Consider the following 20,505-nt stretch of genomic DNA (forward strand, 5'->3'; position numbering starts at 1 on the left):
TAAAGCATGCTCTAAACAGACATTATAGAGCAGTAATTGAGAGCACAGATTGGCCATTGTCTTATTAGTGTCTGTTTTGAAAGATGATGTTTCTGCTAGATGTGTGAATATGGTGGGGAGCATATACGGTAGTTAAAGGAAAGAAAGGATATTTGTAGAAAATGTTTGCAGGATTATCAGGAGCCCTAACTACCGGTAATGATGCCCTTTACTGGGGAATGCTTTCAATAAAAAAATCCGAGGTCTTTACTACTGTTCCTCTTCTATTTTATGACTGCTTTAAACAAACCCCAAAGTCCTGAGGTCATAGAATATTCTAAAGTAAGAAATGACCTACGGGTCATATTCAAGTAAGTTTTACTCAGGAGTAGCCCTATTGAAATTACTGTAATGGCTCTAACTTAGGCATGTTCATTCATTTCAGTGGGTCTGCTATGAGTAAAACCTGTTTGAATACCACCTTATATATTCTACGGAGCCGGAGTATTAAATATTTTTTCTTAATATTGTAAATGCAAGGCAGTTGGTACATAGAGGCATAGGTGGCACACACAGAAGGAGTAAGAGAACCCACAAGCAATGAGGAGATGTCCCTGCTATACAAAGAAAAAATGTATGCTCAATGCTGTGTCCATGTTTGCCTGCCTCCACCACCGCAGCCATTTGGACCTTAGAAGTTTGCCCAGAAGGGGGGGGTGGCCTTTATGCTGCAAATTTTTCCCCATCCCTGGGGTTGATACTATTGAGCTAGATGGAACAATTGTCCAACTTGGGATAAGGAAGCTTCCTGTGCTCCTCAGGTCCCTGCATCTTTACTGGATGATGCTTGGGGCTCTAGTATTATGCAGGAGAAAAACTTCATAGCAACTTTCATTGGGGAAGGCCATTAACTCATTGGTACATACAGACAGTATATATATATATATATATATATATATATATATATATATATATATATATATACACACACACACACACACACACACACATACATATATACTGTACATATATACTGTACATATATACATGCATAGCATTTAAACCATGCTCAAGGTGGCCTTTGTTGTTGTTGTTTAGTCATTTAGTCGTGTCTGACTCTTCGTGACCTCATGTACCAGAGCACACCAGGCACTCCTGTCTTCCACTGCCTCCTGTACAGTGGTGCCTCACTAGACGAATTTAATTCGTTCCACGGGTCTATTCTTATAACGAAAAATTTGTCTAGCGAATCCCATAGGAATGCATTGAATTTTTTTTATAAAAAAATTGCCATTAATTGAATTTCAATGCATTCCTATGGGAAACCGCGATTCGCTAGACGAATTTTTCGTAAAATGAATTTGTCTAGCGAGGCAACCTCCGCTAGAAAAATCCTTTCTTTAAGCGGAAATTTTGTCTTACGGGGCGTTTGTTAAGCGAGGCACCACTGTAGTTTGGTCAGACTCATGTTCGTAGCTTCGAGAACACTGTCCAACCATCTCATCCTCTGTCATCCCCTTCTCCTTGTGCCCTCCATATTTCCCAACTTCAGGGTCTTTTCCATAGCTGCCAAGTCTCCCGTTTTCCCCGGGAAATCCCCGTTTTTCCAGCGCGGCGGCCATTTTGGAACTGGGCAAAGCAGCATCAAAAGTCACTTCTGAGCATGCTCCGCCCAGTTCCAAAATGGCGGCAGCGCTACTTCCGGTCTGCTATTTCCGGCCCGGCCCCTTAATTCTCTGACAGCAACTTGGCAGGTATGGTCTTTGCCAATGAATCTTCTCTTCTCATGAGGTGGCCAAAGTATTGGAGCCTCAGCTTCACGATCTGTCCTTCCAGTGAGCACTCAGGGCTGATTTCCTTCAGAATGGATAGGTTTGATCTTCTTGCAGTCCATGGGACTCTCAAGAGTCTCCTCCAGCACCATAATTCAAAAGCATCAATTCTTCGGCGACCAGCCTTCTTTATGGTCCAGCTCTCACTTCCATACATCACTACTGGGAAAACCATAGCTTTAACTATACGGTGGCCTACATCATGAAAAAAATACAACAGTTAAATACATTAACAACATAGCAAAAGTAGTCATAAACAATAAACAAAACATTTAAAAATACACAATTAAACTGAACAATTTCCACATAAATCACAAGAAGATCTAAAATAAAACACCAACAACAATCCTCCGCCAAACACCCCAGCCCAAGAGTCTGTTCAGCAGCCTCAGCTACTGACAGAGCTTCTGTGTTGCATGCAGAATGTCCCAGCTTTCAAATCCTGTCATCTCCAGGTAGATACCGTAGGCCAATGGCCTGACTCAATGTAAGGCAGCTTTCTGCGTTTCTGCATTCTTGTCTTAACAGATGCCCTTTAGGACCTGACTGGAGTTGGTTACTGGTTCCCAATTTGTTCTTCTCACCTTTTATGCAATGCTAAATGAGCATCCCCAATAAGGAACTGCATTTTAGATTCTGCTTTGAATATTCATGGGGAAAAAGGAACTGGGAATTTGTCACTAGGATTGCTGTAAGTTAAGTCATGGCAATTCCTGACATGTCCTGGTTTGGGGGTGTAACAATGGCGTCGGGGGAAATCACAATTTTGTGAGTGTCGGGAATTTTACTTTTTGAAATATGGCAACCCAACTTCTAACCAACCTAGCCTCCTCCTCTCATGTGTGCAGCCAGTGAGTGAGCAAGGCGGTCTGCAAGAATGGTCTGGGTTGCTTTCCTGCATAATAGCTCTTTGAGTCATAATAGCTCTTTGAGTCATCCAGCTGCCACTTCCTAAGGAACACAAATTTGATTGCTGCTCTTAGAGCTCCCAGATGACTGGTTTATCAGGCATTCTTCCTGATTTCCTTGCACAAAGTTTACATACAGGATATATATAGTTGCCATATCTTGAAGAACAAAGAAGAGGACAGCCCGAGACGCTGCCAGACCGAGTGGGAGAAAGAGGCATGCAGGCCTCTTTCGCTGGCTCAGGCTAGCAGTGGCCATGGCGTGCAGAGCAGCCCACACCCAAGCTGCCCGCACCTGAGCCAATCCCCCCCAATAAATACCCCCAAATCCCCAGACATTTCCTATGGCAAAGATAAAATTTGGTGTCCTCCACTTAAATATTTATTATTTATACAATAATTCCTTTTTTATTTATTATAATTTTGTGTGCCCTCGGCTTGGTGCCCCTTGCGGTTGGATCACCTACAGTGCCCTAAATCAGGTGCTGATCCCATCTTCATTTCTAAATTGTTCACAATATATTTCTCTCATCCATTCATTCCACACTTCACAGTTTGGAAATAGGTTTTGCAAGAGAAACTGACCCTCGGCTCAAGCCAAACTCAGTCATTTTGTGGTTCGCCTCAGGTGCAAAAATGTATTGGGTCGGCCTTGGTCTCTTCCCTTGTTTATTTCTTTGTTATTGTTATGTTAATGTCAAAAATTAAGAAAAATGTAAAAAAAATTAAAATATAAAAAATTATTCCAGCTATTATCATAGTATTCTTTTTGCTTCTGAATCTCACAACTGCTCATTTTTTTTGCTCTTGTGTATAGCAAATCTCAAGAGATGCCAAATGAGGAACAGGACACTATCATGTTTAACAACAACAACAACAACAAAAAAGACATTTCACTTCCCCAATACTGTAAATCTGTTCAGCTTTGAAAGGCTTGTGTTGAGAAGTTGACAAATTAAATAGATTCTGTAAAGACTGTAGCTCAGTTGGTAGAGCATGAGACTCTTAATCTTAGGGTCATGAGTTTGAGCCCCACTTTGGGCAAAACAGTCTTGCATTGAAGATGGTTGGGCTAAATCAAGCAGCCGCATCCCCAAACTGCGGCCCTCCAGATGTTTTGGCCTACAACTCCCATGATCCCTAGCTAATAGGACCAGTGGTCAGGGATGATGGGAATTGTAGTCCAAAACATCTGGAGGGGCGAAGGTTGGGGATGCCTGGACTAGATGATTCTTGTGGTCCCTTCCAACTCTTTGACTAAAGTCTCTCCTTTACCACCAGGTGCCCTTTGGGGAGGGTCTTGATTACTTTTTATATGTTAATTACTACTTCTTTTGATTTTTTAAAATGTATATTACTGTAACATGTATGTTGCTTTGAATCCCCCCCAATATAATAATAATAATAATAATAATAATAATAATAATAATAATAATGGCCTCTTCTTTAACAGTTCCAGATTACTGTTATTGTTATCAGCAACCATAATTAAATCATCAAAAGGATGATGTTTTCTCTTTCACAGCTCCAGGGGAATATATGCCATCTTCTTTCTTTCTTTCTTTCTTTCTTTCTTTCTTTCTTTCTTTCTTTCTTTCTTTCTTTCTTTCTTTCCACTACCCCATTTTGAAAAGAATCAAAAATTAGGCACATCTGTTTCCTTAAGCAATGAAATTAATCATAATTTTTGTTCCAGTGTTTTGGAAAAAGCCAGGACACAGTTAGCATTCAAACCGGCCAGCTTTTTAAGCGTTCCTGCTGAATTTGTACAAGAGCCATTTTCTTTATTGTCACAGATTCATGAAACTGATATAAAGGGACAAGCAGGTTTTGAAAAGTATACTCTTGTATAGAGCATTGTTTTATGCCTGCCTGCTTAACGATGAAAAAGTCAAAAGGTAACAGACTATTTTACGAGGTATTCAATTCATAGATCTTAAAGGGGCACCCAGTTCTGAGATCAGATAAGGCCGTGGACGAAATTGGCAGAAACAGCAGTAAACAAAACACAATTGCACTGAATTAGTTCTCTTTAAAAAGATAGTGCCACTCTAGTGCATTTGGAAGAGTAAAGGCATTGTCTGAAGCCCTTAATAGGCAATATAATATACTGGTCTTCTAGCACCAACTTTGTTCAATTTCTTTTAAAGCGTTTTAGGCTGTTACATAGATTATTGAAACTGCTGTGTCCTGAAGAAATGCACAAAATCCTTAACCTAAATATGTTTTAGTATGCAGGCTGTTTCTTTGGCCCTCTTTAGGTCCTGTCTTCCAAGCCATTGTAACCATGTGAAGGTCGAGAGTGGATCTACACTAATTTCCCCTTCCATCCCATCATGGTATAACAGCTCAACCCCACGCTGCTGTTCACACATAGGCAGCCGCGTACCGTGAGCTCCCGGCACCCGGGGCAGGTATGCATGCTGAGGGGCATGTGTGCATGGGAATGGGTCACAGAAGGTGGAAGGTGAAGAATCCCACCCCAGCACCCCAGCTCTCACTGCCGACACCACCAGAGTGACCCCGCACCAGAGCCAAGAAGAGCCACACTGTGTTGCCTGCCTGCCCACACAGGGGGAGCCCGGCCACTCAACATGGTACTTGGCTGGCATGAACAAGGCACCAGTTCCCCCAGCATGGCCTGGCATGGAGCTCCTCTCTGTTGGTTCCACTGATGCTGGGAGAGGTATGTAACAAAGGAAACCCCCAGTGTTGCAAAAAACAGACAATATTAAGCAATATTGTTATTTAAGCAACAACAGGCAACATGATAATGTTCTAATAAAATATATATAACCTGTATTATTTTACAATTCTTAACCAGAGAATATATGATGGAGGTACAAATAATAAAATAAATCAATATTGTATGAACAAAATTAGAGAAAGTAATCAATCAATATCACAGAGGCAAACAAGCCTTTCAATAGTTCCAATCCTGCGATAATAGAAGCTCCAAGCGTAGCAATTCTTGAACAGAGAATATGTAATAGAATCACAGAAAATAAAAGTCTATCACTGTTGCATGAACAAAATTAGACAATGTAGTCCATCAGTAACCTCTCTGTTGGTTCCGTTGACACTGGGAGAGGCGCACCAGGCCTCATTGCACCAGGGGCACTTGCTGGGGGTGCCTGCATTGCACCCCCTCAAAAATATGCACCCTGGACCACTGCTCCACTGCCCCCCTACACTATGCCCCTGCACATTGGCGGATATGTATGTAGAAAGGACCCTAGATTGTATATGCTTCAGCACCTTAAGTATAGCACCTTAAAGGCAGATTTATTGCTGCATGAATTTTCACTGACAAAACACCACCACCACCTTTTTCAGAGGCATAAGGCATGCTCAGTTCACACACATTTATAAGTATGTGGGGGGATGTAAATAGTGGAGGAGCAAGGAAGACCAAAAATGCAAGAGATGAAGTTTGTGATGTTTCTCTGAGAAGCTCAGAAGTGACTTCAGCTTGGATTGCCATTGATCGCAGAAGCACCACCAGATGGCATCAGACCCTCTTCCCATCCGACGATGAGTCACTTAGCTGAAAATGACAACTAAACACAAGCCCAAGAAAATACAACCCTCTTCTTGGTATTATTTGTGTAGAATTGAATGTGATGTGACTGTATAATAAAATATTATGTAGCCAATGACTTCAGTTAAACAGGAGCCACAGTTTTATGGATTGGGTCTGACAAAAAATAACTTTGCAAGAATTGGGAGTTTGAGGTCCCCTCACAAGACTATCCTGTGGAAAGATATGTTGAATGATGACACCACTTTTTCCCAATGGTATTTTTCTTTTTCTATTATGAATGAGCTGTCGCCCCCACCTGGAGATAATTGCAATGGTGTAATTTTCTTACATTTCTGTGGTAGGGGAAGCTTTGGTTAATAATGATTTTGTCTCCTTTCCCTTTTATGATTAACTCACTCCTCTGGCTTACTGGGACATTGCTAACACCATTAAAACTATGGATTCTAAAAGTTTTTTAGAAAGTTGCTTTGAGACCTTTTTCTCATATAAACCACTGACAAATTAATTAAATAAAACAGCAACAAGTATAACAATCTCATTCAGAGGCCATCCTCTGAGACTCCTTTATGAGAACTGTGATTCCTCATGTTGTTTAGTTATAACAGACAGTTGAAATCCCTGCATCACAGGGGGTTGGACTAGATGACCATCAGCACCTCTTCCAACTCTACAATTCTACAATATTCCACAACTTGCTGCTACCACCAAGAGCATCTTCTTCCCGGTAGTCACCTGCCTCACTTCACTTGCCAGAAGCATCTGAAGAAGCACCTCTGAAGAGGATCTCAAGACTCAGGTAGGTATATATGGGAGAAATTGGCTGGTCTCAAATGATTTAGAGCTTTTAAGATCAACTCCAGCTTAGAACCATCCTTTGTCGCTGCAGTAAGGTTTATTTTTTAAAGCACCCTAACATCTTTCCCAAAGGCAAAGCAGAAGTTTTCTACCAGGTTTAGATACCAGAAAACAGGGAGCAGCCCTGGTCACTAGCAAAGGTGGGAGTGAATGAGAGTCATCTATTTCTTGTCTTATTACGATTCTCCAATATAACATATATACCCAAGCTTTCTCAATATTTAGTGAGCTGTTTTATTGTGACTGTCTCACATATAAACTCATGATGTAAAAAGGTTCAATGAGTTTCCTTTTTCCCTTAATGGTCTTGAAGTATTTTCATATGTGTTTTCCATACATGTCACCTCCCTTAACCCAGCAACAGAATCAGAACTGTATCTTCAAGCCAGTTATGTCTGTCTCACTTTAATCAGATGGACCGAGTCATTTTTCATTTGAATTTCTACTGCATTTGTTAAGTGTCACAACAGCAAACTGGCCCTCAGAGTTCACAGTTTCAAAATTCCAGTGGCCACAATGCATAAAATATGTAGCAAATAAATATGTTCTGTTTTTATTATTCTAGTCTATAGAAACAGATTTTCCAATAAATAATCATAATATTTGGGCAATGTAGCTTAATTCCTGAAGATCCTACTGAAGATTTTATATGAACTTAATAAAGATTCCAGCAGGCAATTCTCTGTTCACACAGAAACATTCTGAGTTCACATTCTAAAAAGTCTGGTGTTGTTTATCCAAAATATATTTCATCTGTTCAGAAGGCTTTCTTTGGGAAATGGTTCCACTACAACTTGTTCCTGAGTATAGGAATATCTTGCACCCATCGTGGATCCAGGACATACAGGAAGAACCTATCAACAGAGACATATTTTACTTTGTAGATGTTGAACTAGATGGGCAGTTAGAATGCTGACGTTTGGCACATAAATCTGCTCTCTCCAGAAGCTGCAGCTGAGAAATATCTCCTCACATTGACCACATATTGGCTTCAAACCTTTAACAAGTATGATGATATGCAAAGGAGTTTAGTTTTCGTAGCAGGGCCATCCCTACTGTTACGCAGAGGACCTCAGAGAGCAGGTGCTGGTAAGAAATGGTGGCCTGCTTCAATGTTCCTCTTTATTGGAGTTGTGTGTACTACATGGTCTACTCTTCAGCCCCTAAGCTAGCCTGCTGTTCCATCACCAGTTCTGCAATCAGATCCAACTGCTAGTCAAGTTGACTTCTATACACGGAGTGGAGAAAGGGCACCACCTAGTCTTGTAGCTTAGACTGGAAAGCTTATGAACCATTCCTGCTGTAAAGCTTGTCTCCATTTTTCTCTTCCTTCTCTGTCACTTCTAAAGAATGTTGCAGCATTACAAACATTCTGAGGTATGTAGACCATAAAAGAGGTTGGATGGTAAACCTTTTGCTACTTAAGTAGGCATTACTGTGGCCAGATAGACAGTATAAGCTAGTTTGGAGGTTTTTTAAACAAAACAAAATGCAGCAATATTTCAGTATTCAAATTCAACTTTTGAATATTATTTTTGAAATTCAGTATCTGACTGTCTAGAAGCCCGAAATCTTAAGTCTTGTGGATATTTTTTTAAAAAAAGCAAACCTTTTTTTTACAACTTTGTCAAATGCTTTCTTTCTTTCTCAATCAATCAATCAATCAATATATTTACCATGCATAGAAGGTCTTGCTTCTCATTGTCTGGGTGTAGCCTCCTCCAGTGGTACAAAATCAAAAAAAGCAATAGTCCAAGGAAAAACATGGCCACCAAAATGCAAATTGCGATAGTGGCAGAAGTTCCTGGCAGCAGGTCTTCATTTTGAACTGCAGAAATAAATAAATAAATAAATAAATAAATAAATAAATAAATAAATAAATAAGAATTGCTACTGAAACAGCATCAGAAAATGTAGTGGAAAATAAGCTCAGCAGATGTATAGGGAGGAATTTCAATTCACTTAGTAGTTTCAAAACAATACATGAACCAAAACACAGCCATCCTTCAAAAATTACACTTTTCTGAATTTCGCAAAGTAGTTCTCCAGCCAAGTAGCATGTGCAAAGGTACATATGTTGTGTGCATAAAAATGCATATATAAGTGAAAATACCATACTAAAACACATTATTTTAGGGAGATGTGCCTTTTAAAATGTGTATATCATGCAAATGTTCATACAGACGTGTACATTATGAGACATTGGCACTAAAATGCTGTTGAAATAATAATAATAATAATAATAATAATAATAATAATAATAATAATAATTTATTATTTATACCCCGCCCATCTGGCTGGGTTTCCCCAGCCACTCTGGGCGGCTTCCAACAGAAAAATAAAATAATCGATCAAACATTAAAAGCCTCCCTAAACAGGGCTGCATTCAGATGTCCTCTAAAAGTCTGGTAGTTTTTTTTTTCTTTTTGACATCTGGTGGGAGGGCGTTCCACAGGGCGGGTGCCACTACCGAGAAGGCCCTCTGCCTGGTTCCCTGTAACTTGGCTTCTCGCAGCGAGGGAACCACCAGAAGGCCCTCGGCATTGGACCTCAGTGTCCAGGCAAAGCGATGGAGGTAGAGACGCTCCTTCAGGTATACTGGACCAAGGCCATTTAGGGCTTTAAAGGTCAGCACCAACACTTTGAACTGTGCTCGGAAACGTACTGGGAGCCAATGCAGGTCTTTCAAGACCGGTGTTATGTGGTCTCGGCGGCTGCTCCCAGTCACCAGTCTAGCTGCCGCATTCTGGATTAATTGTAGTTGTCAACAGCCAAGGACATCATTTTGTCAACAGCCAAGGACATCATTTTTTATTTTCACTCCCCATCTTCTGTCCTGGATTTTAACACATGTAAGGTGATGATTTGTGAAGCTGCCTTTCTTTTAACTGACCAGGAAACAATGTGTCATTTTAGCTACGGTATTCCAAAAGTGTGGTATGGTCTTCAAAATCTCTTTCATCCACCCACCCCCTCCCACCCCCCAAAAATCCATGTTTTGTTCAGATTGTGGGATTGGTGGTGCATTTAGAAGATGCATATTATACAGGGTGCTAAAAATATTGGGAGTGCCAGGTAAAAGAAATGTTATAGAACTACTGGTTTGGCCAAATGCAGGACTCATGGGGAAGGTCACAAAATTGCAATCACCCTGAAGAAAGTTGGCCAAAAAACTAGATGTGATGGGCACACCCTGCAGTAAAGTTTTTTTAAAAAAATGTTCTATGCAATCAGCTTAAAAGTAAGTAAAACTCAGAATCCTCTAAATTCAAACTCACCATGTATAATCTCAGGTATAATCCCAGGTAAAGTCACCTCTTGTTCAGTGTTTAAAGATGGATGATGAACAACACAGGTTATTGTGTTGTCCCAGACATCTTTGAGGAAGACATAAGAAAAATTGCTGACAACAGTCACTGTCTGGTTTAGATGCTGGGTGACATACTGCTTTGGCTCCATCATAAGAGGTTTGGTGACCTTCCAGGTGATCTTTGGAGCTGGTCTCCCTGTTGCTGAGCAGCTTATCTCCAGCACTTCTTCTTCAGCATTGCCTGGATCCAATACATGCCTCACCGTCACTTTGGGTTGTGTTAGAGCTTTAAAACAAAAGAAGCTAGTTAAAATGCCTTTGCAACTACTAATTAAAAACTAAGAAGCCAGAGAAAGCAGGTACATCTTTCACTTGGTGCTGAAATGGCAAGAGGTCTTGATGTACCCATAAGTGGAGGTTTTGCCACAAACAAGGCACCACCAAGGGAAGGCTCTATTCGTCACTGCCATTAGATGTAAAAGAGAGAGAGCCCCCTCTGCTGATCTGAGAGCATGAGAAAGGAAGCGTTGCCCTTTCAAGTACAAATGTTCTTGCTGAAAAGAAATAACATATGCAAACAATAAGACAAAACCACCACGACAACTCCCTGAAACGAGATGTATTGTGAAGACAACTTAAAACTAATGACTATTCAAAAATATGTATGTCTCCTGAACTTAAGCAAATAAGAAGGAAATTAAACTTTTTCTAAGTGACCTATAAATCAAATCCTGACGAGATGCCGGCTATATACTGTCGTTTCACTGGAAATATCTTCCACAGAAGGAGGAAGTTTGGTTTTTAGTTTGGTTTTTAATATCTTAATGTTTAAACTAACTCAGACTAGAGTAATGAACTCTACAAAAACGCTACAAAAGGTTGAATAAAACAGAGCAGTTGGGAAATTTTTCCCAAAGAAAGCTGAAATTGTTTTAACGTAAGGTTAGATAACCGCCAAAGATTTTTAATCAACAAAAAACATTTTCTTGCAAGATTAAACTAATGGCTGTGCAAGTTTGCTAAAGCTAAGGTGTTCTAGTGGACATATCTCGAAGTTTAAACCACAAGCTGCACCAGCCTTCTAAAGTAAAGGTGTTCAAACAAACATAACTCTGACTGCTGCCGAGTGTTGCTAATTCTGGGCTTTTATACTAAGAGAGCCTTTTCCTTCTGAGAAAGATATTTCCAGTGAAATGAGAGTATATTGCCAGCATCTCATCAGGATTTGATTTATAGGTCACTTAGAAAAAGTTTAATTTCCTTCTTATTTACTTAAGTTCAGGAGACTTATATATATTTTTGACTAGTCATTAGTTTTAAGTTGTCTTCACAATACATCTCGTTTCAGGGAGTTGTCGCGGTGGTTTTGTCTTATTGTTTGTGTATCATTTATTCCCGTGACTGTCTGTTTTGCCGCAAAAAGAAATAACATGGCATAGTTGGCCTTCCAGTAAGATCGGAGGCTTCCTCTAAGATCATATGACTCTTACCATAGACCTCGAGACATGTCCTGCCTGCAATGGGTCCTATAGGAAATACATTGAAGATGCACTTGTAACAGCCTTCATCCTTGAGTGTAACAGCATGGAAGGTGATGGCAGAAACCATCAGTCCGCTTTGGGACATGTGGACATTTCTTTTGAATTTGCTCAGTATTGTAGTGCCACCAGCCTCACTGTAAGTAGCCATGTTGGTCTCTTGTTCCCCCTGCTCCTGCTGCCAGGTGATCTGAACAACGTCGTGCTCTTTGGCCAGCCGACATTGCAAAGTAACATTTTCTCCTGCTGTGATGTTCCGAAGCCGCTCATGGATCACCTGTGTTGCACCTGCAAAAGAAGCCAAGGCTGCTTAAATCCTTGGGAGCTCAACAAACTCTTAGTACATAAGAAAAAAATCTTGTGGATCAGACCAAAGGTCCATCTGTTCTCACAGCATCCTGTTCTCACAATGGCCAACCAAACGCCTACGGTATTTTCATAAATAGGGATGGTCAAATTTGGCAATCTCGGGTTCTCTTTTCTGCTATCTTAAGCTCTCCAAATTTCCACATCTGTTCTTTTTTTTATAGTCCTCATGAATATCATCTACATTTCCGTGCAAATTCCACATAATGTACCTGTTTCTATGCAGATTTTGCCTAATATACAAATTGTTGCAAAATAATTTCCCCGAATGCATTTTTTTTTATTTTCACCAATATATGCATATGTACACACGCTTTTGCCTAGTATATACATTTTTGTACACACTACTTAGCTGCAAAACTGCACTGCAAAAATTAAACTGATTTTCATTGAAGTTCATGTCTTCTTTTGGTAAGGGCAAATATAGTGGGTCCAGCTTTTAATGTGAACTGGAACTTAAATGTGAACCTAAAAAATAATAAACAAAGCCCCCATCATCAGTTTTAGCTACACACTGCAAACCTCCCACCTTCTTGATAGTTAGAAAAGGTCATGTGGAAGCTCAAGTCTGCGTTGAAGTGACATTTGCGGTTGAAGATGAGAGGTGGCACATCCATCACATTAAATATCCATATGGATTTTCAGTTGTAATTTGTAATGCTTCTTCTATTTCTTCTGTTGTGTTTTATTGGATTACAAATGGAACTCAACGGAATTAAAATTACAATAAAAGGGCAACATATAAGAAATAATGGAATGAATAAAAATACAATAAAGAACGATGTGGCGTTGCAATGGCTACAAAAGGCAGAAAGATAATTAAATGGTCTGCCAAGACTCACAGCCATTTTCAAGTGGTCTGTTGCAGGGGGATGGTTTAGGAACAGCTGTGCTAGAGAACCAGTGGCATTTTCATAGGGACTTTGCAAATCAATAGACTATGTGCATTTATCTGTAAATAAAAACAACATACAGTAAGGGTGAAACCAGGTCTGAGCTACCTTCTGCCCTGCTGCACTGAACTACTCTCACAGCAGTGGCTGCTGCAGGCACTTCAGCTGATGTTTCTGGGCTGAGCACCACCACTCATTCCCACAACCACTCCCTGCATAAGCTAAAGAGCAGCAGTGGAGATGGGCTAGCTGCACTTTAAAAACAGCTGCTGTTGCAGCAACCGCTATATTACCTTAAAATACCTCCAGGAACAATGGACAGCTGCCGTATAGCAGCACAGCCATAAGTTTCACTTGGAGTCCTGACCCAAAAATGTAAAAGGGGATGGTAGCATCATACCTAGTGGGACCAACATTTGCTCTACCATCCCAGGCACTGACATCCCAGGACCCGAATTAAACTAGCTCGCCATGGTGCAGTACTCACCAGATAGCACCATCGTGCAGAATATGAAGGTGAGCCGAAATGCAGAGTACATCTTGCCTCTGTAGTCCACTGTCCACTGATCAGTTCTGCACTGTGTATTCAGAAATATAGCTACTTCTGCTTTGGATTCTCCCTGGGGGAACTTGCTTTCATAACAGCTACACTTTGATGGTAATAGAACACACACACACACACACACACAAACCCATTTTAACTATAAAAAAATTAAATTAATCGGCCTTATCTTTTTCCATTTCAAAAGAGTCTCTGATATTTTCACATCTCAGGACTTTGGATAGTGAGAAGAGAAACATTTCCATATTAAAGCTAAAGGAAGCTTTGCATTCCTGAATGGTATTGTCCCTGTTTTGAATGTGGGAATCGTGAATGGCTGTAAGGTTTTGGCAGGGCAAAGGTGAATGATCTTGAGCCCTTTACTCCTGCCTCATCCTCTCCTCTTTTTTAAAAATGTTGAACAAATATATACTCAATTGAAGACAACAGTCCCTCCTTGTAGGCCAGACACCAAAAGACTAGTAAGACTTCATCACCAAATACTGTTTATTGCACTGAATTTAATCTTGTTTTACCCTGGGCTTCTATGGATTCCAATGCTCAGCAGGTTCTACAGACCCAAGATATATCATGCCCAGCAGAAAAGATCAATGGTGGGGTTGCCATATTTCAAGAGGTAAAATCTGGAAACAAAAAGTTGCTGAGCTTTTTTAGAGCCAAGCCAGAGTCAGAACATGAACCAGAGCTGCCTGTGCACACACCCAAAAAATTAAAAACCAAAAATCCTGAACATTTGCTTTAAAATGTACAATTCTCTCCAGATGGGCATGTAGGATCCCCAAAAGAGAACATGCCCTGGAAATCCTGGACATATGGCAACCCTATCACTGGTGTTACATCCATGACACAGCATTCTAAAGAAGTAAATTTTTACTAATCACTTTGGCTGCATGATTCGTCATACTTCAAAACCACATGTCAGTTTACGACATGTGCTATAAAAGGAAAACACCCAGAAACCACTAGATAGTGAAAAGTATCAGTTTACCGTACACACAGTTCTTCATCACCAAGAAAGCAACTTCTTATTTATTTCTAGGTTTCCTTAACACAGTCTTTGTAAGATGATTGTTTAAACCTTCTTCCAGGATTTATTTCTATTTGTATGCTTGGAGACACTGGATGAAAAATGAGGAGGTGGACATCACGCTGCTTTGCAAACGAAAGGGGAACAACATTGTGTGGTACGTTTTAGGAGCAAACTTCTCCTATGCTATTTTCTCACGTGGGCAAAATGTTTAGCCGGAGATAAGGTGATGCACATTGAAAGTCAGATGATGTATCATGATGAACCGTCAAAAAGAATCCCAGCCATATCACCTGGGTCTTTCCTCTCTCGTTACTAGAAAGCCAAAATTAGCCTGTTGTGTCGTATCACTTTGAAGGAGTGACATCATCTATCTCTTGGACAGCTACACGCCTGCCTGTGATGTCAAAGGGGAATTTCTTTGCTGTGTCATTTTACTCTATTGATTTTGGTTATGGAAACCACGTGAAAGAACGTTTATACCTTCTGACGGGATTTCACTCTTCTAACGTTATTGGCAGAGCAATTACTATAACACGCTCAAAAAGAAGGAAGGAAGGAAGGAAGGAAGGAAGGAAGGAAGGAAGGAAGGAAGGAAGGAAGGAAGGAAGGAAGAAGTTGAATACTCTCACAGAAGAGATGGGGGAATAAAGTAACAAAAGAAAGGTATGTTTAGTGTTACTTTAAGTGGGAGGGGAGTCAGGTTATTATCCCAGCTCCAGATTTAACCTCGGACTTCCCCAGTTCAAGCAGACAATGGACCAAACTTCTTCAATGGTTTAATAAAAGCTGTACTTATAAAAGGATGCTGGGAGACAAGACTTCTTGTATACTTAGCATCCTATGTCTGCATGCTTTTAATCTATAATATATAGCTATAGATATGTAGATATAGTTTTAATTCTATTAATGTTTAATGGTTTTTTTAAAATTATTCTTTTTCTTTGTTTTAACTGCTCTTGTTTTGTCTGTAAGCCACCTTGAGTCCCTGCCAGAGAAAAAGGCTGGGTTTAATAATGCTTGAGGATCTCAAACCTAGATATACAGAAGGGGGATCCTAAACCTAAAGGATTGTGATGTTCTACCATCTTAAGGCTGGACTTCCTTGGGCTGAGGCTGAGGTGGTGGGGATAAGACCTCCATCCGATGCCGTCCAGTTTGGCTTTCATGAACTCTATGCATTTTTCTATTAATTTGTTATTTCTATTAATTCATTATTATAAGGTAGCTTCCTATGTTAAGTTGTGGGCTCTCCTCACTATACTGAAACTTTCCCCTTTCCCTATTAGCAGGACCGTTTCATATTCAGATGGGGTATGGGCATTATTTCATATAAAAACAGACACCAACGCAAAGAATGAAAGACAATTCCAAAGTCTTGTGTTTGCTATTGTGCTGTGTGAATCACTTCACAAACCCGTTCACGTATGTAGAATCTGTTTTTCCTCTTTGACATTCCTCTGCCTTTCCTGTGTATTAAGACACCCAGAAGAAATAAGAAGTTGGAGAAACGGGTGCTAAGGGACATAGGAAGCTGCCTTGTACTGAACCAGAACATCTAGCTCAGGGTTACCTACACTGACTAGCAGTGGCCTTCCAAAAGTTTTAGGCAGAGCCCTTATTGGAGATGTTTGGGATTGAACCTGAGACCTTCTGCATGCAAAGCAGATGCTCTACCACTCAGCTATTGCCCTGATCTGGTAGAGGTCTCCCCATCTTAGGTAGGGAACAGATATTCAGAAGGGGAAAGCATTTACAGTACATTCTGGCTGAACTCCATTCTCAAACAGCTCCTCTGGTTTTTATGTTGCAGCAGAAAGCCTTTGCCCTGCCTGGGGAGAAAGAAATGCTTTCACATCAGAAGTAAGTAAGTAGTTACTTCTTTAAGCCTATTGCAGAGCCTGGCTAGGGGGGTTTCTGGAGCACTGCTACTTTGGGGTGGCATTCAATTGCACACTGGCAAGGGCAGGTTGTGCAATTAAATGTGGTTTGGAGGTCTTGCACAACAAACCCATTTCACCCAAAGATTGGCCTTTCCCCACATGATGGGAAATTGCAGAGGAAGGTGTGGATCACAACTTGCTTGACACAACACAAGGAAACCAGAATTAATTCTTGATGAACAAGTTGTGTAGAAGTGACCTCCGTCTCCAGAAAATGACAGCACAAATGAGGTACCACTGTATAATGACATCCATACAGATCCAGAGGCATCAGAGAAAGGTTCATAGGGAATAGAGAGAGAATCTAAATCAATGCCTTCAATAGAGATATATATGGGTTAGGACTTTTCCTGATCTTTTGATTGTAAATTGTTTTACGTGATTTTCATGTTGCATTTTTACATTGTTACCAAGCAGTTATGGTGAATGTGGGTCATTAACAATAGGAGCAGCAACAGCAGCAATAAAGCTCATGAGATGTGATGAGTAGAAAGGGAAGAAAGCTGTGGTCAGCGTGGCTGGTGTCCACTGCCATGGTCATTCAGTCAAAGGCTGGATCTGATCACATCCCAGATCCCAAATGGAATTGGGCTGATTTAGGTCAGTCTGGGATTTGGTTGACTTGGGTGGAGGCAGCAGAGTTTTAATGCACGGGAGAGAAGGAGCCAAATTTTATTTTATTTGACATATTTATCTGCTGCTTAATTACCTAAGTCTCTAAGCAGTGTACACAAAAATTATTAAAATTTATACAATGGATGAAAGCAATCAAAAGTAATCATAACAGAAAAATGCCTGCTGAAAAAGAAAGGTATTGGGCAGGCTCCTGAAGTTGAATGGTGAGGCCCCCTGTCTAATCTTAACTGGGAGGAAGTTCCACAGGATCATGGAAACCTATCTAAGAGTTTGCTTGCCCATGTGGGTGTGTCTCTTGGGCTTCTCCTAACTGGGGTACTTCCTCATCTAAAATAAACTTTGAAGAAATAAAAAAGGTGTTTTCTCTCTTTAAATGTCACATGTAATGACTGATGGTTGCAATGGGCCTTTAGCTGTCACTGTAAACCACCCTGGAAATTATTCACATTGAACAATGAGCTACAAATCTATTGAATAAAGAAACAAACACCTACTGATTCCTCTCTTGGGTCCCTTCATAAGAATTCCTTGTTGGTTTTCTTTAATACTGTGATTTGTTAATTATGAATGTATCCCTGTTAAGGTCGGGGACGCAGATGGCGCTGTGAGGTTAAACCACAGAGCCTAGGGCTTGCCGATCAGAAGATCAGTGGTTCGAATCCCTGCGACGGGGTGAACTCCCATTGCTCGGTCCCTGCTCCTGCCAACCTAGCATTTCGAAAGCACGTCAAAGTGCAAATAATAAATAGGCACCGCTGCAGCAGGAAGGTAAACGGTGTTTCCGTGTGCTGCTTTGGTTCACCAGAAGCGGCTTTGTCATGCTGGCCACATGACCTGGAAGCTGTACACCTCGGCCAGTAAAGCGAGATGAGCGCCGCAACCCCAGAGTCGGTCACGACTGGACCTAATGGTCAGGGGTCCCTTTCCCTTTACCCTGTTAAGATGGCTCTAGTTATTCTTAGAAGGGTAGTTTCAGAAAGGGATACTGGGGAAACACCCGTTGCCTATGATCCATCTTGTCCCTCATGATATGTAACACATGCATGAAATTGCTGGGTGAGGTCATTGGAGGTTTGGAGTTCAGTGAGTTGACTCCAACACAGCCATCCCACTTGTGCAATGGAGGTTCCTCCTACTCTCCTATCCCTACAGTTCCTTGTACACACTAATCTGCCCCAGAGGGAGCAGATTTGGGGAGGGGCAGGTAGAAGAGGAAGGGTAAGCCCTGTTCCATGAGTAGAACACCAACTATGTTGGATACAACCCAGGACCATCTCTTTCTCTTTCCATCTAAATTCAAGGGAGCTGTTCAAGTTCTGAATCAAGCTCAAGCTATGCATGACATTAAATATGGCTTTGCACTGAAAAAGTAGGGTTTTCTTCTTCTTCTTCTTTTTAAGAAAAAAGCAAATAGCATAATTATCACCATAGAGCAGGTAGGTAAAGGTAAAGGTAAAGGGACCCCTGACCATTAGGTCCAGTCGTGACCGACTCTGGGGTTGCGCGCTCATCTCGCATTGTTGGCCGAGGGAGCCGGCGTATAGCTTCCAGGTCATGTGGCCAGCGTGACAAAGCCGCTTCTGGCAAAGCAGAGCAGCACATGGAAACGCCGTTTACCTTCCCGTTGTAGCGGTTCCTATTTATCTACTTGCACTTTGACATGCTTTCAAACTGCTAGGTTGGCAGGAGCTGGGACCGAGCAACGGGAGCTCACCCCGTCACAGGGATTCGAACCGCTGACCTTCTGATCAGCAAGCCCTAGGCTCAGTGGTTTAACCACAGCGCCACCTGGGTCCCCACCTGGGTCCCCAGGTAGAGAAGAATGATTTAACTCCTTAGTCACCTGTTGCAGTTCTGAGGGAAAACCCTCCACTGAAGCAAGCATTTGTATTGGTAGGAAATCCCCCATTGGTGCTAATGGGGCTTTTCCTACCAAAGCATTACTGACACCAGAAGAGGGGTTTTCCTCAGGACTGCAGCAAGGGAGGAGAGAGTTAAATCCTTCCCCACATGAACGCTCTGATACCATTAATTATCAACACGACACCCGCTACTGATATAATTTGCATTTTGAAAAAGACGACACAGTAAATACAAACACACATTTAGTGTCACGTGAAGTCCTCAGTGCCTGACCTTATGGATGTGAATGAACAAACTGAAGCTTTATCTAGGAGAGTTAGAGGTGCTTCTGATCAGTAATAAGGCAGATCAGAGAAGAGGGGCTCAGCCTATCTTGAATAGGGTTGCACTTCCTCTGAAGACTCAGGTTTGTAGTTTGGATTCAGCCCTGAAACTGGCTACCCAGGTATTAGAAGGGCCTGGAGTCAGTGGCGAAGCTGCATGCTCCAGCCCCGGGGGCGGAGAGCAGGCGGGGGCATGGCTGGCACATGTCCTGGGGGCATGGCACGCCACCCCGCGAGAGGGGCGTGTGGCATGGGTGCATGGCGTGCCACCCATGGGAGCATGGCACCCGGCGTGGTGGGGGTGCACAGCGCGTGTCCAGGGGGGGCAGCTGCAATGGTACCCCCTCCCCGATGGTGCCAGGGACGGTGCACTCCACCCGCCCGCCTGCTCCGTTCCTCCGCCAGTGCCTGGAGTGATTCTATATAGGTATCTGCCACTGCTTCTGTTCCTCAAAATGTCAGATCTGGATTCAGTGAGACCTGCCTTAGTTGTATCTCTGGGCTTGCCATTCAAGAGTGTTCAGGAACTCTAACTGTATTAGAATATTACACTCAGAGTATTGACCAAAGCCAGTGATAGGAAGCATATACCTCTCATGTCATGTTGTCAGCAACCTTTTTCAGCTGTGGTCCCTCAGACCGTGTGGTGGGCTGGACTATATTTTGAAGGGGAAGAAATGAATGAATTCCTATGCCCCACAAATAACCCAGAGATGCATTTTAAATAAAAGGGCACATTCTATTCATGTAAAAACATGCTGATTCCTGGACCTTCCGTGGGCCAGATTGAGAAGGTGATTGGGCCCCATCCAGCCCCCGGGCATTAGGTTGCCTACCCTTTCATTGCACATTCATGATGATTTATGCTTCTAATGCTATTGGATCACACATGATCCTGCTTAACATACTATTTACACCTGCACATG

General features: G+C 41.6%; 1 protein-coding gene across 1 annotated transcript; it reads right to left on the reverse strand.

The window, feature by feature from the left end:
• Nucleotides 1-7,646: 7,646 nt before the first annotated feature.
• Nucleotides 7,647-15,724, reverse strand: LOC118084798 (OX-2 membrane glycoprotein-like). The gene is made up of 5 exons (XM_035114775.3): nt 13,713-15,724; nt 11,919-12,254; nt 10,397-10,714; nt 8,795-8,946; nt 7,647-7,972 (listed from the first exon to the last, which is right to left on the reverse strand). Exons 1-5 carry the CDS (start codon nt 13,762-13,764, stop codon nt 7,868-7,870), a joined length of 963 nt encoding a protein of 320 aa, XP_034970666.1. The 5' UTR covers nt 13,765-15,724; the 3' UTR covers nt 7,647-7,867.
• Nucleotides 15,725-20,505: the final 4,781 nt, after the last annotated feature.

The sequence above is a fragment of the Zootoca vivipara genome, chromosome 4 (genome assembly GCF_965207765.1).
Source record: "Zootoca vivipara chromosome 4, rZooViv2.hap1.1, whole genome shotgun sequence".
NCBI lineage: Eukaryota > Metazoa > Chordata > Lepidosauria > Squamata > Lacertidae > Zootoca > Zootoca vivipara.

Bases quoted from the DNA above. Each gene is read 5' to 3' on its own strand.
- LOC118084798 (XM_035114775.3), bottom strand. From the start codon at position 13,764: ATGTACTCTGCATTTCGGCTCACCTTCATATTCTGCACGATGGTGCTA. The intron at 10,715-11,918 runs GTAAGAGTCATA...TTTGTTTTAAAG, and splicing joins GACATGTCTCGAGGTCTATG to CTCTAACACAACCCAAAGTG. The intron at 8,947-10,396 runs GTGAGTTTGAAT...TTATTTCTGCAG, and splicing joins TATACCTGAGATTATACATG to TTCAAAATGAAGACCTGCTG.